At 41.6% G+C, this 18,955-nt stretch overlaps 2 protein-coding genes across 5 annotated transcripts in view; one reads left to right on the top strand and one right to left on the bottom strand.

The window, feature by feature from the left end:
- EFTUD2 (elongation factor Tu GTP binding domain containing 2) overlaps positions 1 to 15,310 on the bottom strand; it is a 42,122-nt gene extending 26,812 nt beyond the window's left edge. Inside the window, exons 1-6 of the mRNA XM_079133325.1 lie at positions 15,176 to 15,310; positions 12,576 to 12,684; positions 3,016 to 3,181; positions 2,289 to 2,367; positions 634 to 709; positions 58 to 123 (exon numbers count right to left, since the gene is read on the bottom strand). Coding sequence (XP_078989451.1) covers positions 58 to 123; positions 634 to 709; positions 2,289 to 2,367; positions 3,016 to 3,181; positions 12,576 to 12,680 — 492 coding nt within the window. The 5' untranslated portion in view covers positions 12,681 to 12,684; positions 15,176 to 15,310. The remainder of the gene's footprint in view (positions 1 to 57; positions 124 to 633; positions 710 to 2,288; positions 2,368 to 3,015; positions 3,182 to 12,575; positions 12,685 to 15,175) is intronic.
- A 37-nt stretch (positions 15,311 to 15,347) lies between these two features.
- On the top strand, positions 15,348 to 18,910 carry DNAAF19 (dynein axonemal assembly factor 19). 4 transcript variants are annotated; one of them, XM_079133345.1, is made up of 4 exons: positions 15,348 to 15,486; positions 16,748 to 16,899; positions 17,302 to 17,434; positions 18,367 to 18,910. In XM_079133345.1, the coding sequence occupies exons 2-4, from the start codon at positions 16,757 to 16,759 to the stop codon at positions 18,817 to 18,819; spliced, it is 729 nt and encodes a 242-aa protein (XP_078989471.1). In that variant the 5' UTR covers positions 15,348 to 15,486; positions 16,748 to 16,756; the 3' UTR covers positions 18,820 to 18,910. The 4 variants fall into 4 exon arrangements, with proteins under 4 accessions (XP_078989471.1, XP_078989469.1, XP_078989468.1 ...); XM_079133343.1 differs by lacking the exon at positions 15,348 to 15,486 and adding an exon at positions 15,491 to 15,616; XM_079133342.1 differs by lacking the exon at positions 15,348 to 15,486 and adding an exon at positions 15,514 to 15,850.
- Positions 18,911 to 18,955: the final 45 nt, after the last annotated feature.

Genomic DNA, 18,955 nt, shown 5'->3' with positions numbered 1-18,955 from the left:
ACATCTTTCTGTATTTTGAATGATTCATCTTAAACCCTCAATAGAAGTTCTACTTACATCCTGGTCGTAACGCTTCCTGATTTCCGGGTGTGTCTGCTCTATTAAACAATCTACAAAACACGTCTAAAAGGGAAGAGAAGTTTATGAATTGCCAAGTGCACAGGAAAATCTACTGTGACCTCCCCTCCAGAACTCCTAACAAATCATGTAATTCAGGGATGAGGAGAGGAAGAGGGGAGCAAGGAGTATCACAGGACAGTAAAGGATTAACACGGAAGCCACAGGATTATTCTAAAATGAAAGATGAAATCTTTCTTGGACAGGCATCCCCCAGGAAATGAAAACATAAAAACCAAAGTAAGGCTCAATTTCCCTTTTTCTGTCCAGATGTAGACACAAGGCTCAGGCATGCAAGTAGCTTAGGAACAGGTTCTGCCAAACATTCAGGAAAAGCTAGAATTTCATAGCAGCTTCACAAGAGGCACAGATTGACCCCATCCCCTGCCCCCATTCTGGTCCCCAAGTCAGGATGTCCAGACTTATGAACTCAAATCTCCACCTCTGTGACTCTGAAGGCTCAAAAAATGAGCAGACACAAAAAGGAATCCTGTTCTAAGCCAAAAGTTCTCCCACCTTGCCATGATGGAGATGGCCACAAAGGGTCACATTTCTGATGAGCTCCGAGTTATCCATAAGATCTGCCAAGAAACTGAAAGGAGAAAGGAAATAAGAAAATGGGCATTGGCAAAAGTTTTCAAGTGGGGAATGGTACTAAGGTGTTTTGGGTATTTTTGTCTAGGAACAGCTTTCAGACCAACTGGAGAATGCTCAGACGGAAGGACTACATCTACATAGTTCTGCCTCTACAAATGAAACAGATTTATCCATGAGATGACACAATCTGGGAATGAAATATCATGGGAATTTCAATAGTCAAATAAAGAGATTAAAAAAAGAGGAGGGGGGCTGGGGTTGTGGCTCAGTGGTAGCGTGCTTGTCTCACATGTGTGAGGCACTGGGTTCAATCCTTAGCACCACACAAAAATAAGTAAAATAAAGGTATTTATTGTGTCCATCTACAGCTAAAAAATTTTTTTTTTTTTTTAAAAGAGGAAAAATAAAACCAAATACCCGAACTAACACAGCTCCATGAGAACTGTGCCTTTAAAAAGCTTTAGGCTACACTGATAGCCCATTGATGCCAAGGGAACTTAAAATCATTTTGGAAGCTTCTTTTGGAATTGCTGTCGGAGCAGTTAACAGAGCATTCAAGAAAACCCATGTCATTACTGATGTTGAGCCCAGAGGACTTCCATCCTGGTCATAACCAGCACTGTCTTTCATGTTTATCACCCATATTATTTATGGCAAGTAGCCTTTGGATGACTTTGGCTCTTCAAAACATGAAGTATGCTCTCAAAGAACAGAGATTTAAAAAATCACCACTGAGAATGCAAAGCAATATGAAACAAGTTCTTTTTAAGAAAAAAATTTAAAAACATTTTTAATTGTTGACAGACATAATAACTATTTTATTTATTTTTATGTGGTGCTGAGGATCAAACACAGTGCCTCACACGTGCTAGGCAAGTGCTTTACCACTGAGCCACAACCTTAAAGCTTCTGAAAGGTAGTTTTAAAATGTCTAAATGATGGCAGGTGACCTGATTGTTTCAGAAGGTTCCCCACCCCACCTTTTTAGAAGTACAAGAGGCTCCCCCATTTTTTGTGCTGGGGCTGAGGTTCTATTTTAAAAACAAATTAAAAAAATAGTTTCGTTACCTAATCATGAAGCACAAGCACCTCCACGTGTGAGAACCTTAGAAGTGCATTTTTGTCAGTGAAAATGTTTCCAAATACAGCATGCAGCAAAGCACAAAGAGCTAAACCTTTCTACACACATATCTGTTGGCCTGTGCCCTCCCTTTCAAAATAAAAAGAGTTTAATTGATCCCAAAATACTTAGTAGTCTTACTGAGTCAATATTAGCTTTGGTGGCCACGACACTGATTATTATGATACCAGTCTCTGTCTTAAAGGCTGGCTTCCAAGACCAAACTAAAGGTGTGGAGGAAGAGGGAAGCAAGGATTTGGATGCAGGCCAAGAAAAAAGTTAAAAAGAGCTTACATATCCCAGTAGCCAAATAAGCCAAGGGAAACTGTGGCAAATTATGGAGAAATGCTGCCACAATCCATTAGCTACTTCAACCAAATACCACCTTCTTTCTGTCTCCATGAAAAAACAAACCCACACTGTTTCTACAGAGTTCAAAGATCTTAGAACTTACTCCATTTCATATACCGTGACAGGTAATGTCTGCTCCATCAGAGTGAATTTCTTGGTTTTCACTGGCTTAATAATTGGTTCTAGGGGAAAAAAAGAAAGAAAAAGGTTGTGATGTGCAAGTAGGCATAAACCATAAAAATACAGACCCCTATTCCATCAGACTGAGCTTTCAGAATGTATGATATATAACATCAATTTATTTTATTCTCAAGGATCACTCATATTAAGAATGTTCTGGGAATGTTGTTTGGCATATGACAATGAAGGATCTCAAATTATGAACTGAAGAATTTGGACTATTTGGTGGAAGGATGGGTGAGAAAAAGGTACAGGTTAAGGTTAATGTCTGTTCAAAATCTCTCCTTAGTTATAAATGCAATTACTTTCCAAGAGACTTATAAGAGGTACATAATAAGGGTTGTAAAGATTGGTAACGGGTTAGGATTACTTGGATGCAAGAACTTATCAGACTACAGGGAGAACTTAATAATGGCCTTAAACATCTGATCAGGAATTAGATAAAGAAATAAAGCTTACATGCTCAGTAACCAGCCAAGAGTTTTAATGAATATTCAAACAGTGTTAAATGAATCTTAATCCAGAAACAGTACTTGAACGTAGTGAAGAAAAACGATCAGTTCACTCACTGAACTTTTATCTACTGAAAGTTACAAAATGAAATGTTCACATTTGGATGTACCCCTCACATCCAGAGCCCTGTGCCACACCTGTGAGAGGCTGGGTGTCCTCTTCCTGAACGATGGTCTCCACCTCAGGACCATACACCTCCTCGGCAGTGGGGTAATACTTCTTGTCCTCATGCAGCACCACCTCCATCCCAGGGTGATCATCATCATGCTCTCCTATGTCATCATCGTCCTCATCATCATCCATCTGAAAGAGAGGAAAGGAGGATATACTGAACAGGCACATCTTTCCCTGCTCAACAACTGACAGCAAGTGGGGATGTAACTCAGTAGTAGAGCCTTGCCTAGCATGTGTGAGGCCTTGGAACAAAACAAAACAAAACAAAACAAAACAAAACAAAACAAAAACTGACTACATCACATGAATAAAAGCACTGACTTAACATGCTATCATCTTTTTATTTCAAGTTCTTTGCTAGTGGGGAGGGTTCCAGTCCTGCAAGATCCTTCACAAAGAGAACACTATAAGCCAAGGGTATGACCAGTTTGCAATCCTTCTGCCTCAGCCTCCTGAGACAGAATTGTTTCTGAAAAATAAGTTGATGCCAGGTGCAGTGGTACACACCTGTAATTCCAGCAACTCAGGAGGCTGAGGCAGGAGGATTGCAAGTTCAAGGCTGGCCTCAGCAAATTATTTAGCAAGGCCCTCAGCAACCTAGTGAAACCCTGTCTCAAAATGAGGACTGGGGATGTAGTTCAGTGGTAAAGTACCCCTGGATTCAATCCCCAGTACCAAAAAGAAATAAGCTGGTGACAGGTAATAACAAGTGTATGAAAATCTTCATATATTACTAGTGAAATGGTATAGCTGCTTTGGAAAACAGCTTGGTAGTTTCTCAAAATGTTAAACATGAGTTATCTATGAACCAGTATATTTGAATCTTAAGTACATACCCAAGACAAATAAAACTTATGGATACACAAAAATTTCTATATGAATATTCACAGCAGCAAACATCCATAAAGTAGAAACAACCCAAATGTTGATCAACTGATGAATGAATAAAAGAAATCTGTTGCTTTCATATAATAGATTTTTCCCCCCCAATACTGGGGGTTGAACCTGGAATACTCTACCACTGAGCTACAATCCCAATCCTTTTTATTTTGAGACAGGGTCTTGCTAAGTTGCTGAGGCTGGCCTCAAACTTGCTGATCCTCCTGCCTCAGCCTCCTAAGTAGCTGGAATTATAGGCATGTACTATCATGCCTGGCTATAATAAACTGTTATTTGGTAATAAAAGGAAATAAAATACTTATATATGCTATAAATATGTATATGCTATAATATAAATGAAACTTGAAAACATGATGTAAGTAAAAGAACTCAGCACGAAAGGCTGCATATCATGAGTCCATTTTATATGAAATATACAGACTACACAAATAATAAGAGACAAAATAGGGCTGTGATGTGGGGGTTATTGAGAGGTCAACAGTCAATAAATGGCTGTAAGGTTTCATTCTGGGATGATGAAAATGTTCTAACATTTTGATGTCGGCTGCATGACTCTGTGAATATACAAAAAGCCACTAAATTGAATACTTTCCAATTAAGTGACTCCAAAACTACTTTCTCACAAATTAACTCATGATCATAAGCAACACGGAACAAAGCCATTCCCTCTTCTGCTAAAAAGTCCTTCAAATAATCTAAGTTGGTTACATTACCCTCTTGTGTTCCCAAACGCCCTGGCTTATTCATGCATTCAATACTAAGCACACATTATGTGCCAGGCACTGATCTAGGCAGTACAGCAATGAAAAAAAGCAGAAATCTGAAGGAAGAAAGAATATGTTCTACAAGTACCAGGGGAAAGAGCACTCTAGTTGGCTGAAACAGCAAATGTGAAGGACCTCAGTCAAGAGTAGGTGGCAACTTTTGAAGATGTAGCCAGTAAGCCAACATGGTAAGAATATAGTAAATGAAGGGAGAATAGTAAGCTGAGATCACACAAGAGGTGATCATATAAGATCTTTTTTTTTTCCCCACAGAACTAGGAGTTGAACCCAGGGGCCTTGCACATGCTAGGCAAGTACTCCACATTGGCACTTTTTTATTTTGCCGAGATTACAGGCATATACCACTATGCCTGTATTCTCTTCCGAATCATTCTTTTTTTTTTTTTTTAAGTACTAGGGATTGAAGCCAGAGCCTTGTATATGCAAGGCAAGTGCTCTACCATTAAGCTACAACCCCAACCCATTTCTTCCTTTTTTTTTTAAAAACATGAACTCAAAACTCAAACTTGGATCCTCCTGTCAGCCTCCTGAGTAACTAGATACAGTTATGTGTCACTATGTGTGGCCATTCTAACTTTACCTTTTTCTTGGGCAGCAGTTCTTAACAAAGGTGATACTGCACCATCTTTGGAACATTTAACAATGTCTGAAGACATTTTCGGTTGGTAAAACTGGGTGTATGTGTGGTATCTGGAGGGGAGATGCCAAGGATGCTGCTAAACAGCCCACAATGTACTGAAGTTCCCATGCAAAGAATTATCCAGCTTCAAGGCCCCAATGTCAATGGTGCTGAGGTTTAAAATCCCTGCCCCAGGGGTTTTGAGCAGAGGAGTATTAGGCTCTGATTTTTGCTTCAGAAGAAACAATCTGGGGGCTGGGGCATGCAGCTCAGTGTAGCACACAAAGGTTACTGAACTGAATCCTCAGCAAAGTAAAAAATAAAAGTAGAAGAACCACTCTGGCCCCTATCCTGAGAATATATTAGAAGGAAGGTGATTAGTTAGAAGGTTACTGAAGTAATTTAGGAGAGATGACTGTAGTAGTGGCTTTGACCACAACAGCTGTGAAATTTGTTGGTTTGTTTTTTCAGTGCTGGGCACTGAACCTTAGGATGCTCTACTACTGACCTATATCCCCAGCCCATATTATTTATTTTGAGAAAGGGTCTCACTAAGTTGCCCAGGCTGGCCTCAAACTGAAAATGTTTTCTAATGAATTAAAAGTAGATGTGGGGGGCTGGGAATATAGCTCAGTTGGTAAAGTGCTTGCCTTGTAAGCACAAGGCCCTGGGTTCAAATCCCCAGCACCGCAAAAAAAAAAAAAAAGTAGATGTGGGGAAAAAAGAGGAGAGGAGAGGTCAGGTTTCTGACCTGAGTAACAAGAGAACTGCATTATATACACTAAGCTGAGGAAGACTCTAAGAGCAGATTGGGGACAGGTGCTCAGAAGTTAAGTTCTAGATATGCTAAGTTTGAGATTCTTTTAGACTTCAAGTTGAGAAGCCAAGTTGGAAATTAGATATATAAACTTAAGGTTCAAGAGAAAGATGCGGTTTGGAGATATAAATCTGGAGTTCTCAGTGCACAGCAGTTACATGACAAGACTTGATGAGATCACCAAGGCAGTGAGCGTATGCAGAGAAGAGAAAACATCCTGCTGATGTGTGGAGGTCAAGGAGATGAGGAGGAACAAGCAGCAAAGACTGAAGAAATAGGTAGTGAGAAACAAACCTAAGGGCTTCTCTGGAAGCCAATGAAAAAGAGTATTTAAGGAGGAGGGAAGGATTGGCTGGATCAGATGCTGTAGGCTGGTCAAATAAGATGAAGACTAGAAACTGACCTTTGGATCTGGCAGGGTAGCGATCACTGGTAACCTTAACAAGAGCAGTCTCTGAGGAGTGGTGGAAGCAAAAGGATGGAAGTGGGCTTGAGAAAAAAAATGGGAGAGAGAGAAATCAATTTGGAGACAGCCAGCATCAAGAACTCTTCTGAGGGCTGGGGCTGTAGCTCAGTGGTAGAGTGCATGCTTAGCTTGTGTAAGCACTGGGTTCAATCCTCCATACCGCATAAAATAAACAAATAGGGTTAGGGATATAGCTCAGCTGGTAGAGTGCTTGCCTCGCATATACAAGGCCCTGGGTTCAATCCCCAGCACCACAAAAAGGGAAAAAAAAAAAAAAGTAAAAAATAAATAAAGACATGCTGATGCTGTCCATACACAATTACAAAAAAAAGCAAAAAAACTCTTTTGAGATATGCAGATATGCTATATTGGAAGGCACTGAAATGGGGAGGTAACTAAAGAGTCAAGAGAGGAGTTTAGGATAAAATAACATGGTTGTATGCTGATAGGAATGATCCAGTAGAGAGGAAACTGATGATGAGAGGCAGGGGAGAATTGCCTGGTGAAGGTCTCAAGTGATGAGAAGGGACAGGATCTAGTTTCTAGTACATAGAAACATAAATGAATCATCCACAAGAAAGGAAGGAAGACATTGTATATGGGTCCAGACCAGGGAGGTGGGTAGATGTAATGGTGGGTTCTTGTTTTCCTTCACACAAATTCTACATGCCAACCTCTTTCTTAAAAAGAACACAAAACCCTCCAGTGGTGAGCTGACTGGCTACCTCTTACCATCTGCACGCTCTACTTCCATTAAAGTGGCCTGAGATTACCTTAGCTCTTTTGGCAGTCAAACATATCCTACTGATGGTAGCTCCAAAATAGCTATCAAGCTAGTTTTCTCCTGTTCCATTCTGCTGAATATATTACAAATCTAACTGCAGGATTTTATGTAATAACTTCTGACTGCCTGTAATCATCTCTACCTGAGCATCCTGACAGCAGCTCAAACTTAATAAGTCTAAAATAAAACTAAACAAGCATCCTTTTATCATTTCCTTTTGTCGTTAATAACCAGTTTTCCTCTAGACACTCAGCTTCCCATTATTGTCTCTCCTTGCACGCAAACAATGGCCCAACTGCACAACTTCACATGCTTGCTGAGACGTCTGTGATGAATTCCTGGCTATCTCCAGGTCTCCCAACCCTCCTTTCACTAAAGAAAGGTGTTTTAGTAGCATTGTCATTGCTGTGATCAAAAAGACCTGGCAAAAACAATAAGAGGAGAAAAAGTTTATCCTGGGGCTCATGGTTTCAGAGGTTTCAGTCCATAGATGGCCAATTTCATTCTTCAGGGCCTGAGATGAAGCAGAATATCAGGGTGGGAGGGAAAGCAGAGGAAGGGATGGCAGAGGAAAGCAGCTGAGGCACCAGGAACTGAGAGCTCTGCTCAACAAGACCCCAAAGGTAAGCCCCTAGGGACCTACCTCCTCCAGCCACACCCTATCTGCCTACAGTTATCATCCAGTTAATCCCTATCAGGGGATTAATGTACTAATTGGGTTAAGATTCTCAAAACCCAATCATTTCACCTCTAAACTCTCATGCATTGTCTCAAATGCATGAACTGTTGGGGAGCACTTAATATCTGAATCATAATAGGGGCTCCAGCATTTTGCTTGGACCATGACACCACTCACTTTCAGTTACCCATTCAAGTCCTTGGTCCATATCCTCTGCTTTACACTCGCAGCTGTCCTTCAGGGACATGGTAATGTGGAGAAACTGTCATGCCTTTATATACTACCTAGCCCTGGACCCCTATTCCCTATACTCCTCTCCAGAAAGGGCACCCTCTGTCCTATTTACATTAAATTCTTATATATCTCTTTATTATTCTATACAACAATAAAAATTTTAAAAATAATTATATGCATCTCATGTGGATTAGGCTACAGAACCTTAATTCTGCTAGAAGACGTACAGACTTGCTCAGTCATTCTGACAGTATTTAGTATCAAAATATTACCTAAGTAGAAACACTTTTTTTTTTTTTTTTTTGTGATACTGGGGGTTGAATTCAGGACCTTATGAATACTAGGCAAGCACTCTACCACTAAGCTCTAGAAACACATTTAAATTATATAATTCCATAATCAGCAACTCTGTTCAAAGAAATGTAACATCTCCCAAAATTTTCACATCATGCATTAAGGTACACAACTAAGAAAGTTCACTGCAGTGTTATCTGTAGTGAGGAAAGTCTGGAGCCAGGTAACCTGGGTGTCCATCACTGAGAGAATGATGCACACAAGGAAGAACTGAGCAGGTGCCATAGACTAGAAGTATGCACACAAACAGATGGATCCTAAAATGCACTAGTTATCACAATTGTGCGTGGAAAAGGAACATCATGATGCAGATCACACAGTGCCACTTACTTAAATTTAAAATACATGCATGTGCTGGGCACGAGCATGGTGGCACACACTTGTAATCCCAGTGGCTCAGGAGGTTGAGGCAGGAGGATCACAAGTTCAAAGCCAGCCTCAGGAACTTAGTGTGGCCCTAAGCAATTTAGCAAGATCTCATCTCTAAATAAAATATAAGGGGAGCGGGGGTGGCGGTGCTGGATATGCTGCTCAGTGGTTAAGCCCTTCTGGGGGAGGGGAAAGGAAAGGAAAGGGAAAGAAAGGAAAGGGAAGGAAAGGAAGGAAAGAAAAGAAAGAAAATACACTCATGCAATGCAATTCTACATATTTTGCAACTCAAACAAAAAGAAACATACATGAGACTGATTGCTAGATGGCAGGTACGGAAATGAGATAAAAGGGAATTTAACTTAACAACAGCGCAGCATGATACTAAGGAGAACAAACAAAAGAGCAGGATTAATTCAACTCTCTCAGGTGAAAACATTCATACTCTGCTACACTTTTTTTTTTTCTTTTTAAGTTTTCGAAAGACCTTTATTTTTATCTATTTATTTACATGCGGGGCTGAAAATCGAACTGTGCCTCACACATACTAGGCAAGCACTCTACCACTGAGTCACATCCCAGCCCTACACTTTTTTCTATATATTTTTATTAATAGCTTTGGTGAAATAAAACACACATTCTACATGCAATTAACGCCTTTTTTTTTTTTTTTTCCTTCTTATGCTGGGGATCTAACCTAGAGCCTTATGCATGCGAGGCAGACACTATACCACTACCTCACATCTTCACCTCACAATTCATCCATTATAAGTACATAATTCCATGGGTTTTAGTATCTTTATGGAATTGTGCAATCATCTCTACAATCAATTTTAGATCATTTTAATTATCCCAAAAAAAGGAGTTCAGTATTCTTAAGCTATCACCTCCCAATTCCACCCTCAACCCAGACAACCAGCAAATGTTCACTTTCTGTCTTTACAGACAACTATCCACTCATTTTTTTTTTTTTTTTTTTTTTTGCAAGGGCTGGGGGCGGTTTACTGAGGATTGAACTCAGGGGCATCCAACCACTGAGTCACATCCCCAGCCCTTTTTTGTATTTTATTTAGAGACAGGGTCTCATTGAGTTGCTTAGTGCTTACTGTTGCTAAGGCTGGCTTTGAACTTATGATCCTTCTGCCTCAGCCTCCCAAGCCGCCCGGATTACAGGCATGCACCACTGTGCCCAGCTTACCTGTCCATTCTTTGGTCCAGTTTGAATATTATTTCCTTAAATACCCTTTTTGGTCATCCCAGTCAGGAATGATTTCCTGCATTCTATTACTATGGCACGAAGTTAATATAACTTAAATAGCACACTTGTCTTCCCCTGCCTTTGTATTATAAATAATTTTGTATTTTTTTTCTGTTTTTTAATATTTTTTAGTTGTAGACGGACACAGTATCTTTATTTACTTTATTATTATGTGGTGCTGAGGATCGAACCCAGTGCCTCACACTTGCGAGGCAAGCGCTCTACCATTGAGCTACAGCTCCAGCCCCATAATTTTGTATTTTATCTCCCCCAATAAGTAGTAGTTTCCCAGCGGGCAGTGGCAGTATCTCCACTCTCTCTGCATCATGATTCCTTGAACATAGTAAAGAGCACCATAATTTTTTTTTTTTTTTGCCACAAACATCTAATGAATGAATTTATTGAGCTTTATTTAGTCTGTAATTCAGGTTTGTTGGGATCACTTTGAATTATATTGTTATTAAGTATATTAGTTTTATGTCCTGTGCAAGTTTTATGAATCTCCATTCTGTATCTTCACCCAAGTCACTGATAAAGTTGAAAAAAACTGAATCAAGCACAGATGGCTTAGGACATGCCATAAGAGCTCTCGTGGCAACACTTTTTGGGTTCCACTGTTCAATCAGTTGCAGCTTCCCTAATTGTACTCCGATATAGCCATATTCTATTCACAAGGACAGCATGAGTCACAGTGGATAATTTGGAAAAGGGGGTAAAATGGAATGAGGACAGAAGACTTTTCTATCTGTAGGGCTTGAATGAGAATGTATTCATGAATTACTTATTATTGTGCATGCACTTCACACTTACTAATCTGAAATGTAGCACCTTATCTCCATCTTTGAAAATCAGGATGAGTTGCCTAATTTACTTTTTGGTATCTCAGTCACTCTCTACAGTTTAAAGATGACCACAGTGGCTCTGAGCTTATCTCTGCAAGGTCTTCCCCACACCTCAGCCAAAGTATAATTCATCCAGCCCTGCAGACCTGAACACACCCAAAGTGGCAAAATGCTCTTCTTTCACCTCAGCTCACCTCACCTATATGGCTTCAACGTTTTTTTCCAGTTTATTCTGTTCTTTTCTAGTTTGAAGAATATTTTCCCCAATTGAAAAGATAGATGGAGTCAGGATTTCTGTTCCCGTTTTTCTGCTGTCCCATGACTATTAAACCTCCCTAAGCACTGCTAAGCCAGACTAATTAACTGTCTACCTACTAATTCCTGTCTACCTCGAGATCATGTTCTGAATAATTCTAAAACAAAAAAGTCACCTTAGGTGTCTTTTGCAAGCCTCTGATCATCCTAGACTTCATTTTCCATAGCCCTCCTAAAGGGGAGTCAAAGGAATCTGTATCCTCTCTTTTCTTGTTTTTGTGTATCTTTAAAAACATAAGCTTGTAAATTATATTGTTATATTGTGTGCATGTGCAAATATGTAACAACAAATTCCACCATTATATACAACTATAAGGCATCAATAAAAAAATATTGGGAAGGCCAGGTGTGGTGGTGCACATCTATAATCGCAGTGGCTGGGTAGAACAAGATGGAAGAATCGCAAGTTCAAAGCCAGCCTCAGCAACTTGGAGAGGCCCTAAGCAACTCAGTGAGACCCTGTCTCTGAAAAGGTACAAAAATTGGCTGGGGATGTGGCTCAGTGGTTGAGTGCCCCCGGATTCAATCCCCAGTACCAAAAAACAAAAAATATAAAATATAAAATATGCGGGGGGTGAGGGGGAATGGGGTTGTGGCTCAGTGGTGGAGTGCTCGCCTACCATGCGTGAGGCCCTGGGTTCAATCCTCAGCACCACATTAAAAAAATAAATAAATAAAGGTATTGTGTCCACCTACAATTAAAAAACAAAATATTTTTTAAAATTAAAAAAAATATGGGGGGCAGGGAGACCTGAACTTGTGAGGGAGGTCCCAGTGCAGGTATTCTTAGAAAAGCTGATTACCTTTTCTATGTTTGAATTATTCATGATTGTCAACAGACAGTTCAGGCAAATGGAAGAAGAGCTACTTTCAGACGAACCAGAGCTCAGATTATAAAACCACCTTATCAGTGAAACTACCTTATATTCTCTTTTGGATCTTTAGTAGCTGAGCTTTTGTGAGGCAGTATAAGACCCCAATAAGTCATGCTGTAAAAAAGGCAAAGTTAAGAGATGTACACAGGGTATTATGGGAATACAGAGGATTCAGTACTTCATTATCTTTTTAAAAGAGAGATGATAAAAGCAATGTTTGTTTTACCTCATCAAGATCTTTGGTCTCTCTGCCCAATTCATCATCATCTTCATCAGAATCAAGTTCTGGTCCAATATAATTTCCAAATTCATCATACAAGTCAGTATCCATGATGCTAAAATTCAAAGAGAGGAGGAAAGTGAGATTCTGGAAAGGTAATCAAAGACTCCATGACAGGCCTTCACATTTCTACTTTTAAGGTTGGCCATGTCCCCTCACATACCTCTTTTCCAGAAGTGACTAACAACTGATCAACCTACAGACTGATTCCCTCCAAATCCCAGTACTTTCCCCACCTCATTGTCCTACTTCCATACTCTCTCCCCTGCTTCTTTTTTAAATACTAACATTGTCCTACATAATCACAATACAACCACAATTGAAAAATGTACACTGGCACAGAATTACCAAATAATGCACAAATTCCATTCAAGTTTTACAAATTGTTCCCATAATGTCCTGCACAACCAAGGATCCCATCCAGGATTACAGTCTGCATTTAACTGATGTGTTTTTATTCTCTTTTGATCTAGAACAGTTTCTTAGTCTTCCTTGACTTACATGACTTTTGAAGATTACAAACTACTGATTTTTTAGAATATCCCTTGCCTGATATTTCCTCACCATTGTATTCAGGTTATGCACTTTGGGCAAGAAAATAAGAGAAGTGATGCTGAGTTCTTAATGCCCTTCTTGTCAATTGGGACATGGTTTTAATTTGTCCTATTGATGATGATGTTAACTTTAATCACTTGATTAAGGTGGTATCTGTTAGACCAGTTATTGAAATTATATTCAAAGAAACTATTTTAATATCACCTCTTCAAGTTTTTGTAGATCCTCATTTTCTCATTTCCCTATGCTGCTATAACCTTTTACCAGTATTTAATTCTGTTCTGAATGATAAGTAACTGTACTAATTACTCTCATCAACAACTCTACAGTTTATAAGCAATAAAAAACAGACTAGAGCATGAATTAAACATCAGGTCTCTAGAGTCGGGAGATCTGGATTCAAATCCTAACTTCACCATTAACAACAACTTCAGTTAAGTTGCTTCACCTCTCCATATGCTTTCTTTACTGGCAAATGGAGTGACTAAACCTCACTGTATAAAAAAGTTAACACAAATTAAATAAAATACCCTGTACAAAGAATATGGCACACTACCAGACTCAAAAAATGTTAGCTAGAATCATTTATTTATTTAATTTGTTTATTTTTTGGTACCAGGGATTAAACCCAGGGGGGCTTAGCCACTGAGCAACCAGCCCTTTTATGTTTGATTTTGAGACAGGGTCTTGCTAAGTTGCTGAGGCTGGCCTGAACTTGTGATCCTCCTGCCTCAGCCTCCAGAGTCACCGAATCATGGGCGTGCACCACTACACCAGCTAGAATTTTTTTTCTTTTTTTTGAGACAGGTTCTTGCTAAGTTGTTTAGAGCCTTGCTAAGTTGCTGTGACCGACTTTGAACTTGTGATCCTCCAGCCTCAGTATCCTGAGCTGCTGGGATTACATGTGTGCACCACCACTCCTGGCTTACAATTATTTTTGACCATTCTTCAATACAGAAACATTGTGTTTCTTGTGCCCACCTGCCAAAGCCCAAGACAGAAGCTTGCATTGAAGAGGAACAGAAAAATGTCAACTGAATGGAAACATTTAATTCTGAAATGCTGATATTTCTTGCACTAGGCTAATATCTCCAATTTCTTCACTGCTATCTGCTGAGTACTTACAGTAGATAAAAAAGAAAATCAGAGATGCATGAGGTAATTGAATGTAAATAATTATGAAAACTTTCAAATGCTTAGAGATTCTACCTTCAAAGAGCCATTACATCTGTGCTCATTTCATTCTCCCAAGACACCCATTAACTGACTGCAGAAACTTTTCTACAAGGCTGTTCATGGAACAAGTCAAGCTAATTTCTGTTTCAGAACCACTGCACTTGCCATTCTCTTTTGCCCCTTGGATATTTATACCTTCTTACTTTATTGAAACTTCGTCACTCTATGAAATCCTCCATACACGCTTTCCAACCTCCACTCTTACTGCCTTATTAACATTTACCAGTAGCCGATATATATGTTCATTTGTTTACTGGTTTTCCATTTCTCCAACTGCAATTTAGGCAAGCACTTTGTTTTGTTTATGTAGAATAGAGCCTGGCATAAAACAGGCCCTCAATAAGTACCTGTTGAGTGAATTAATGACTCCAACACCGCACATAAACACTTTTCCACAGGTACACAAAACCAGTAGCTCTTGGAACCAAACCTGCACTTTCCCGCTATAATTCAGGCTCTCAAAGAAGGAGAGAGTTTGACAAAGAAGGGATGAAGTTGGCTTAGATGGAGGAGGAAGAAAGGGACTGGACAGGTAGAGCCTAGCTTCTGCCCAGGGACAGGATGTTATCCACTGAGGATAAGGAGGAAACCCCGGAATCAGCGTGCATGTGTTGGAGGCATGGAGGTCTTCCATCCCCTTTCCCGCTTCAGGCCTTAATTTACCCACTTGCGAAGAGAAAGGGACAGAGGGTATATGACACCTCTTCCAGATATGACGTTCTTTAATTTCCCATCCCTACCCGGCGACAGCTCACCTCCCGCCTGCTCAGCCAAGGGATCCAAGCCCGCCGCTAGACACCGCGCTTCCGTCCCACGCCGCGACAACGTCTGCGCCCGGCGCCAGGAAGGACCCCGCAGACGCTACGGTCGCGTTTCTAGGAGGACTGACCTCTGCCTGCAAACCGGCTCCAAGGAAGGCTGGCCGCGGAGACAGAAACTGGCAAAGTGGAGTTGTGGGTCCCCAAACCAAGGCCCGCGCTGCTCCAAAGAACGTGAAGTCTGAGGACGCAAAATGTGATCAGGCGCCTCGGAGCCACCCTGATAGGGGGGCCTTCGGACTGATCATGTGGGTAGGAGGTTGGCGTAGTTGCCCGGCAACCACAGCGATAGGCGAAGAATGCATTGGGCTACCTTCCGGTTCTAGCATATCAGGGATCCCCAAAGAAAACAAGGGGACCAACGCCAGGGCCGCTAGGGTGAGGGACTGGGGGTTGAGTAAGGGGAAAGGAAGAGCTGTTCTGTTCATTCGATGACAGGGGAGGCCTCAACTGGACAGAAAGCCAGACGCGTGTCGGGCTTACAGTCTCAGCTATTTAGGAGGCTAAGCCAGGAGGATAAAAAACAAACAAAAAACCTGGACAGGAACGAGATACCTGAATTCGGTTGACCAAACCAGCCCCCTTCTCAGCATTCAGCTTCTCCACGTTGAGGTGGGGGTCGGGGTGGCCATGGGGTTGGTTATAGACCTCCTGCTTTCCTGCACTCGGTCTGTTCCTGGGTGAACCCCAAAATCTAGCTCAATTCATCAGGAGTCTGAAGTTCAACAAGTTCTCACAAGTAAATGCCACAGCCCAAACTAGAACTCATATGGAAGATTATCTTGTAGAAAGGGCCCGTTAGACTCTGCCCTGAGACTGCAGAAGTACAAAGGGAGAACTAAAGAACACGTTCCCTGCGTACTTAGGCATCTGTGCCTCCAGCCCTGGGTTGGACAGAGAGATTTGGAGATGGAGATTATTGAGATCCTTTTTTTTTTTTTTTTTTTTTGCCACTTCCTTATTTCCTGCTCATTCATTGCCTCTGGTTTGGGTGAAAGTATCTTTTCCCATTAAAGACATTTCAGAAAGGATGAAATACTATCCCTCGGCTCCAGTAACTAACAAGTCTCCTGCTTGTGTGTGAGATTCTCTGTGGAACAACTTGCTATAGAGTGATCCTATGTGGAAGAATGAATGGCCTGAATTCTGAGATCTAAATGCCTCTTCAGCTAAAGCACTAAAATTAATATTTTTGCAGAGCTGGGGATCAAATCCAGAGCCTTGCATATGCTAGGAAAGTGCTCTACTACTGAGCTATAAATATTTTTAGAGTCAGAGAACAAAGTTATGACAGGGCTCCAAACTGAAAGTCAGAATTCTATATTTTCAGTGACAAGTCTGTATAAGCCCTTGCTGTGCCACTCAACTTGTGTAAAGCAGAAAGTCAAGTTTTTGTAATGCTTGCCAAGATAAATGTCAGAATGTTTTGTGTTTTGGCAAAGAATCCAGAGGCATCCTCCTTCCCTGATATTGACCCTCTATTAATGTTCACTCCCTATGCCTTCCCAGGAACAGGCCATGGAAAGGAATGATGTTATTGACTTCAAAGCTTTGGAGAAAGAGCTGCAGGATGCACTTGCTGCTGATGAGAAGTACAAGCGAGAGAATGCTGCCAAACTACGGGCAGTGGAACAGAGGGTGTCTTCCTATGAGGAGTTCAGGTTGGCTCACTGCCATTTTCCTCAGGCCCTCCTCCTGTTATGATTGGCTGTAGTGGTTAACATCAAGCACTCTGGAATCAGACCATTCTGAGCTCCTGTCCTGGCCTCATCCCCTCCTACTAGTGGGATCTTCTGAAAGTTCCTTAACCTCTCTGAGCCTTGATTTTTCATCTGTAAAGAGAATAACTTTTGTTATAATTAAATAAACTATTGCATGTAAGCGTCTGAACACAGCATCTGGCTCATGTGCAGAGCTTGAAAGCTTTTAGCTATATAGTACTATCAAAAGCATTGTCATGTTGTCCTGTCAACAGGTTCAACCTACATCAGGCAAAGTCTGACTGCCTCACACCCAGGTCACAGCATTAAATTCACCACCCATTCTCTGTCCTTTGCCCACAGGAGTATTGTCCTTGCATCACATCTGAAGCCTTTGGAGCGTAAGGACAAGATGGGAGGAAAGAGAAATGTACCCTGGAATTGTCACACTACTCAAGGGCAACCTTCCCAGGATGTGGCCACTGAAATCTCCCAGGTAGGTAAGGTCCAGCCTCTGTAACCAAGCAGAGTGCCCTGTCCTAAAGCTCCAACCCTGTCTTCTTATAAAACATACTTCTTCCTTATATCATAGAAGACAACAGAGATAGGATTTTGCCTCCAATCACAGAAAGAAAAACAACCAGCAGATGGTGGGGCTGAGTTGAACTGAGCAGAATGAATCAGAAAGAAAGGGTAGGGAAGTTCCCTTTTATCAGTCCTTTGACTTTCATTCCCAGATCAGAATTGGATAGCTCAGTTTCTGGGTTAGATTATAGATAGTACAACAATTCTGTGGCAGTTTTGGTAAAGAGACCCAGCCCGTCAGATCCTTGGCACTCACTTTGAGTTCCTTTCTCTCTTCCTGAGATTTCCTGTTAACTCCTCCATCCTTCTCAGGGCAAATACTGATTTACCATTGAAAACCAGAGCTAGCTGGGTGTGGTGGCGCACGCCTATAATCCCAGCAGTTCGGGAGACTAAGGCAGGAGGATCCCAAGTTCAAAACCAGCCTCAGCAAAAGTGAGGTGCTGAGCAACTCAGTGAGACCCTGTTTCTAAATAAAATACAAAACAGGACTGGGGATGTGGCTCAGTGGTTGAGTGTGCCCTGAGATCAATCCCCTGTACCCCGCCCCCACAAAAAAAAAAAAAAAAGAAAAGAAAAAGGAAAGAAAACCACCTATGTCCCATTCAGTAGGAAAACCCCAGTATAAGTGAGAATCTCAAATCATGACCTGGATTCCTTGGGCCCTCCTTCTCTGTCCCATCCCCAGTTTGCTCATCTGGAAATGAGACCCACAGGGACAGTAACCTACCCAGTGCTCAGAGAACAATCCGAGTTAAGAGGAAAACCCACAGGCTCCCCTTAAGCACACTGTCAAAGAGTAGCCAGAAGAGTTTGACCCCCTTTTCTTCCCTTGTGACTCAGGAGAAAGTCCCCTTCCAGCCTGAGACCTCAGCAGAGTTCTACCGAGATTGGCGACGACACTTGCGGAGTGGACCAGAACGCTACCAGGCCCTGCTGCAGCTTGGGGGTCCCAAACTGGGTCACCTCTTCCAGACAGATGTGGGGTTTGGACTTCTAGGGGAGCTGCTGGTGACCCTGGCTGATCATGTGAGGCTAGCTGACAGGATGACAGTGCTGGGGGTCCTACGCAGCCTGGCCAGCACTGGGCGCTTTACCCTGAACCTGAGCCTTCTAAGCCATGCTGAGCAAGAGAGTTGCCGAGAATTGTTTCAGAAGCTGCAGGCCATGGCTACCCCCAGGCCCGTGCACGAGGGGCTCTGTCGAGACAAGCAGGCTGTGGCGGAGCAAGATGGTGGGCTCCAGGAGGAGGAGGGGCTTCTGCAGGAGCTATTAGGGCTGTACCAGATGCACTGATAGGACTGGCTACCCTCAGAGTCCCTCTCAGAAGACCCCTTGCCCTGATTTCCTGATGTTTGACAGTGCTGTCTACCTGACTGACAGGAGCTTCGATGAACACTGGAGGCTTTTTTTTTTTTAGCTTATGAAATTA

The sequence above is a fragment of the Sciurus vulgaris genome (assembly GCF_902686455.1).
Source record: "Sciurus vulgaris genome assembly, chromosome: 3".
Lineage (NCBI taxonomy): Eukaryota > Metazoa > Chordata > Mammalia > Rodentia > Sciuridae > Sciurus > Sciurus vulgaris.
The sequence above is the reverse complement of the archived record's forward strand: the minus strand, read 5'-3'. Positions and strand labels throughout refer to the sequence as shown.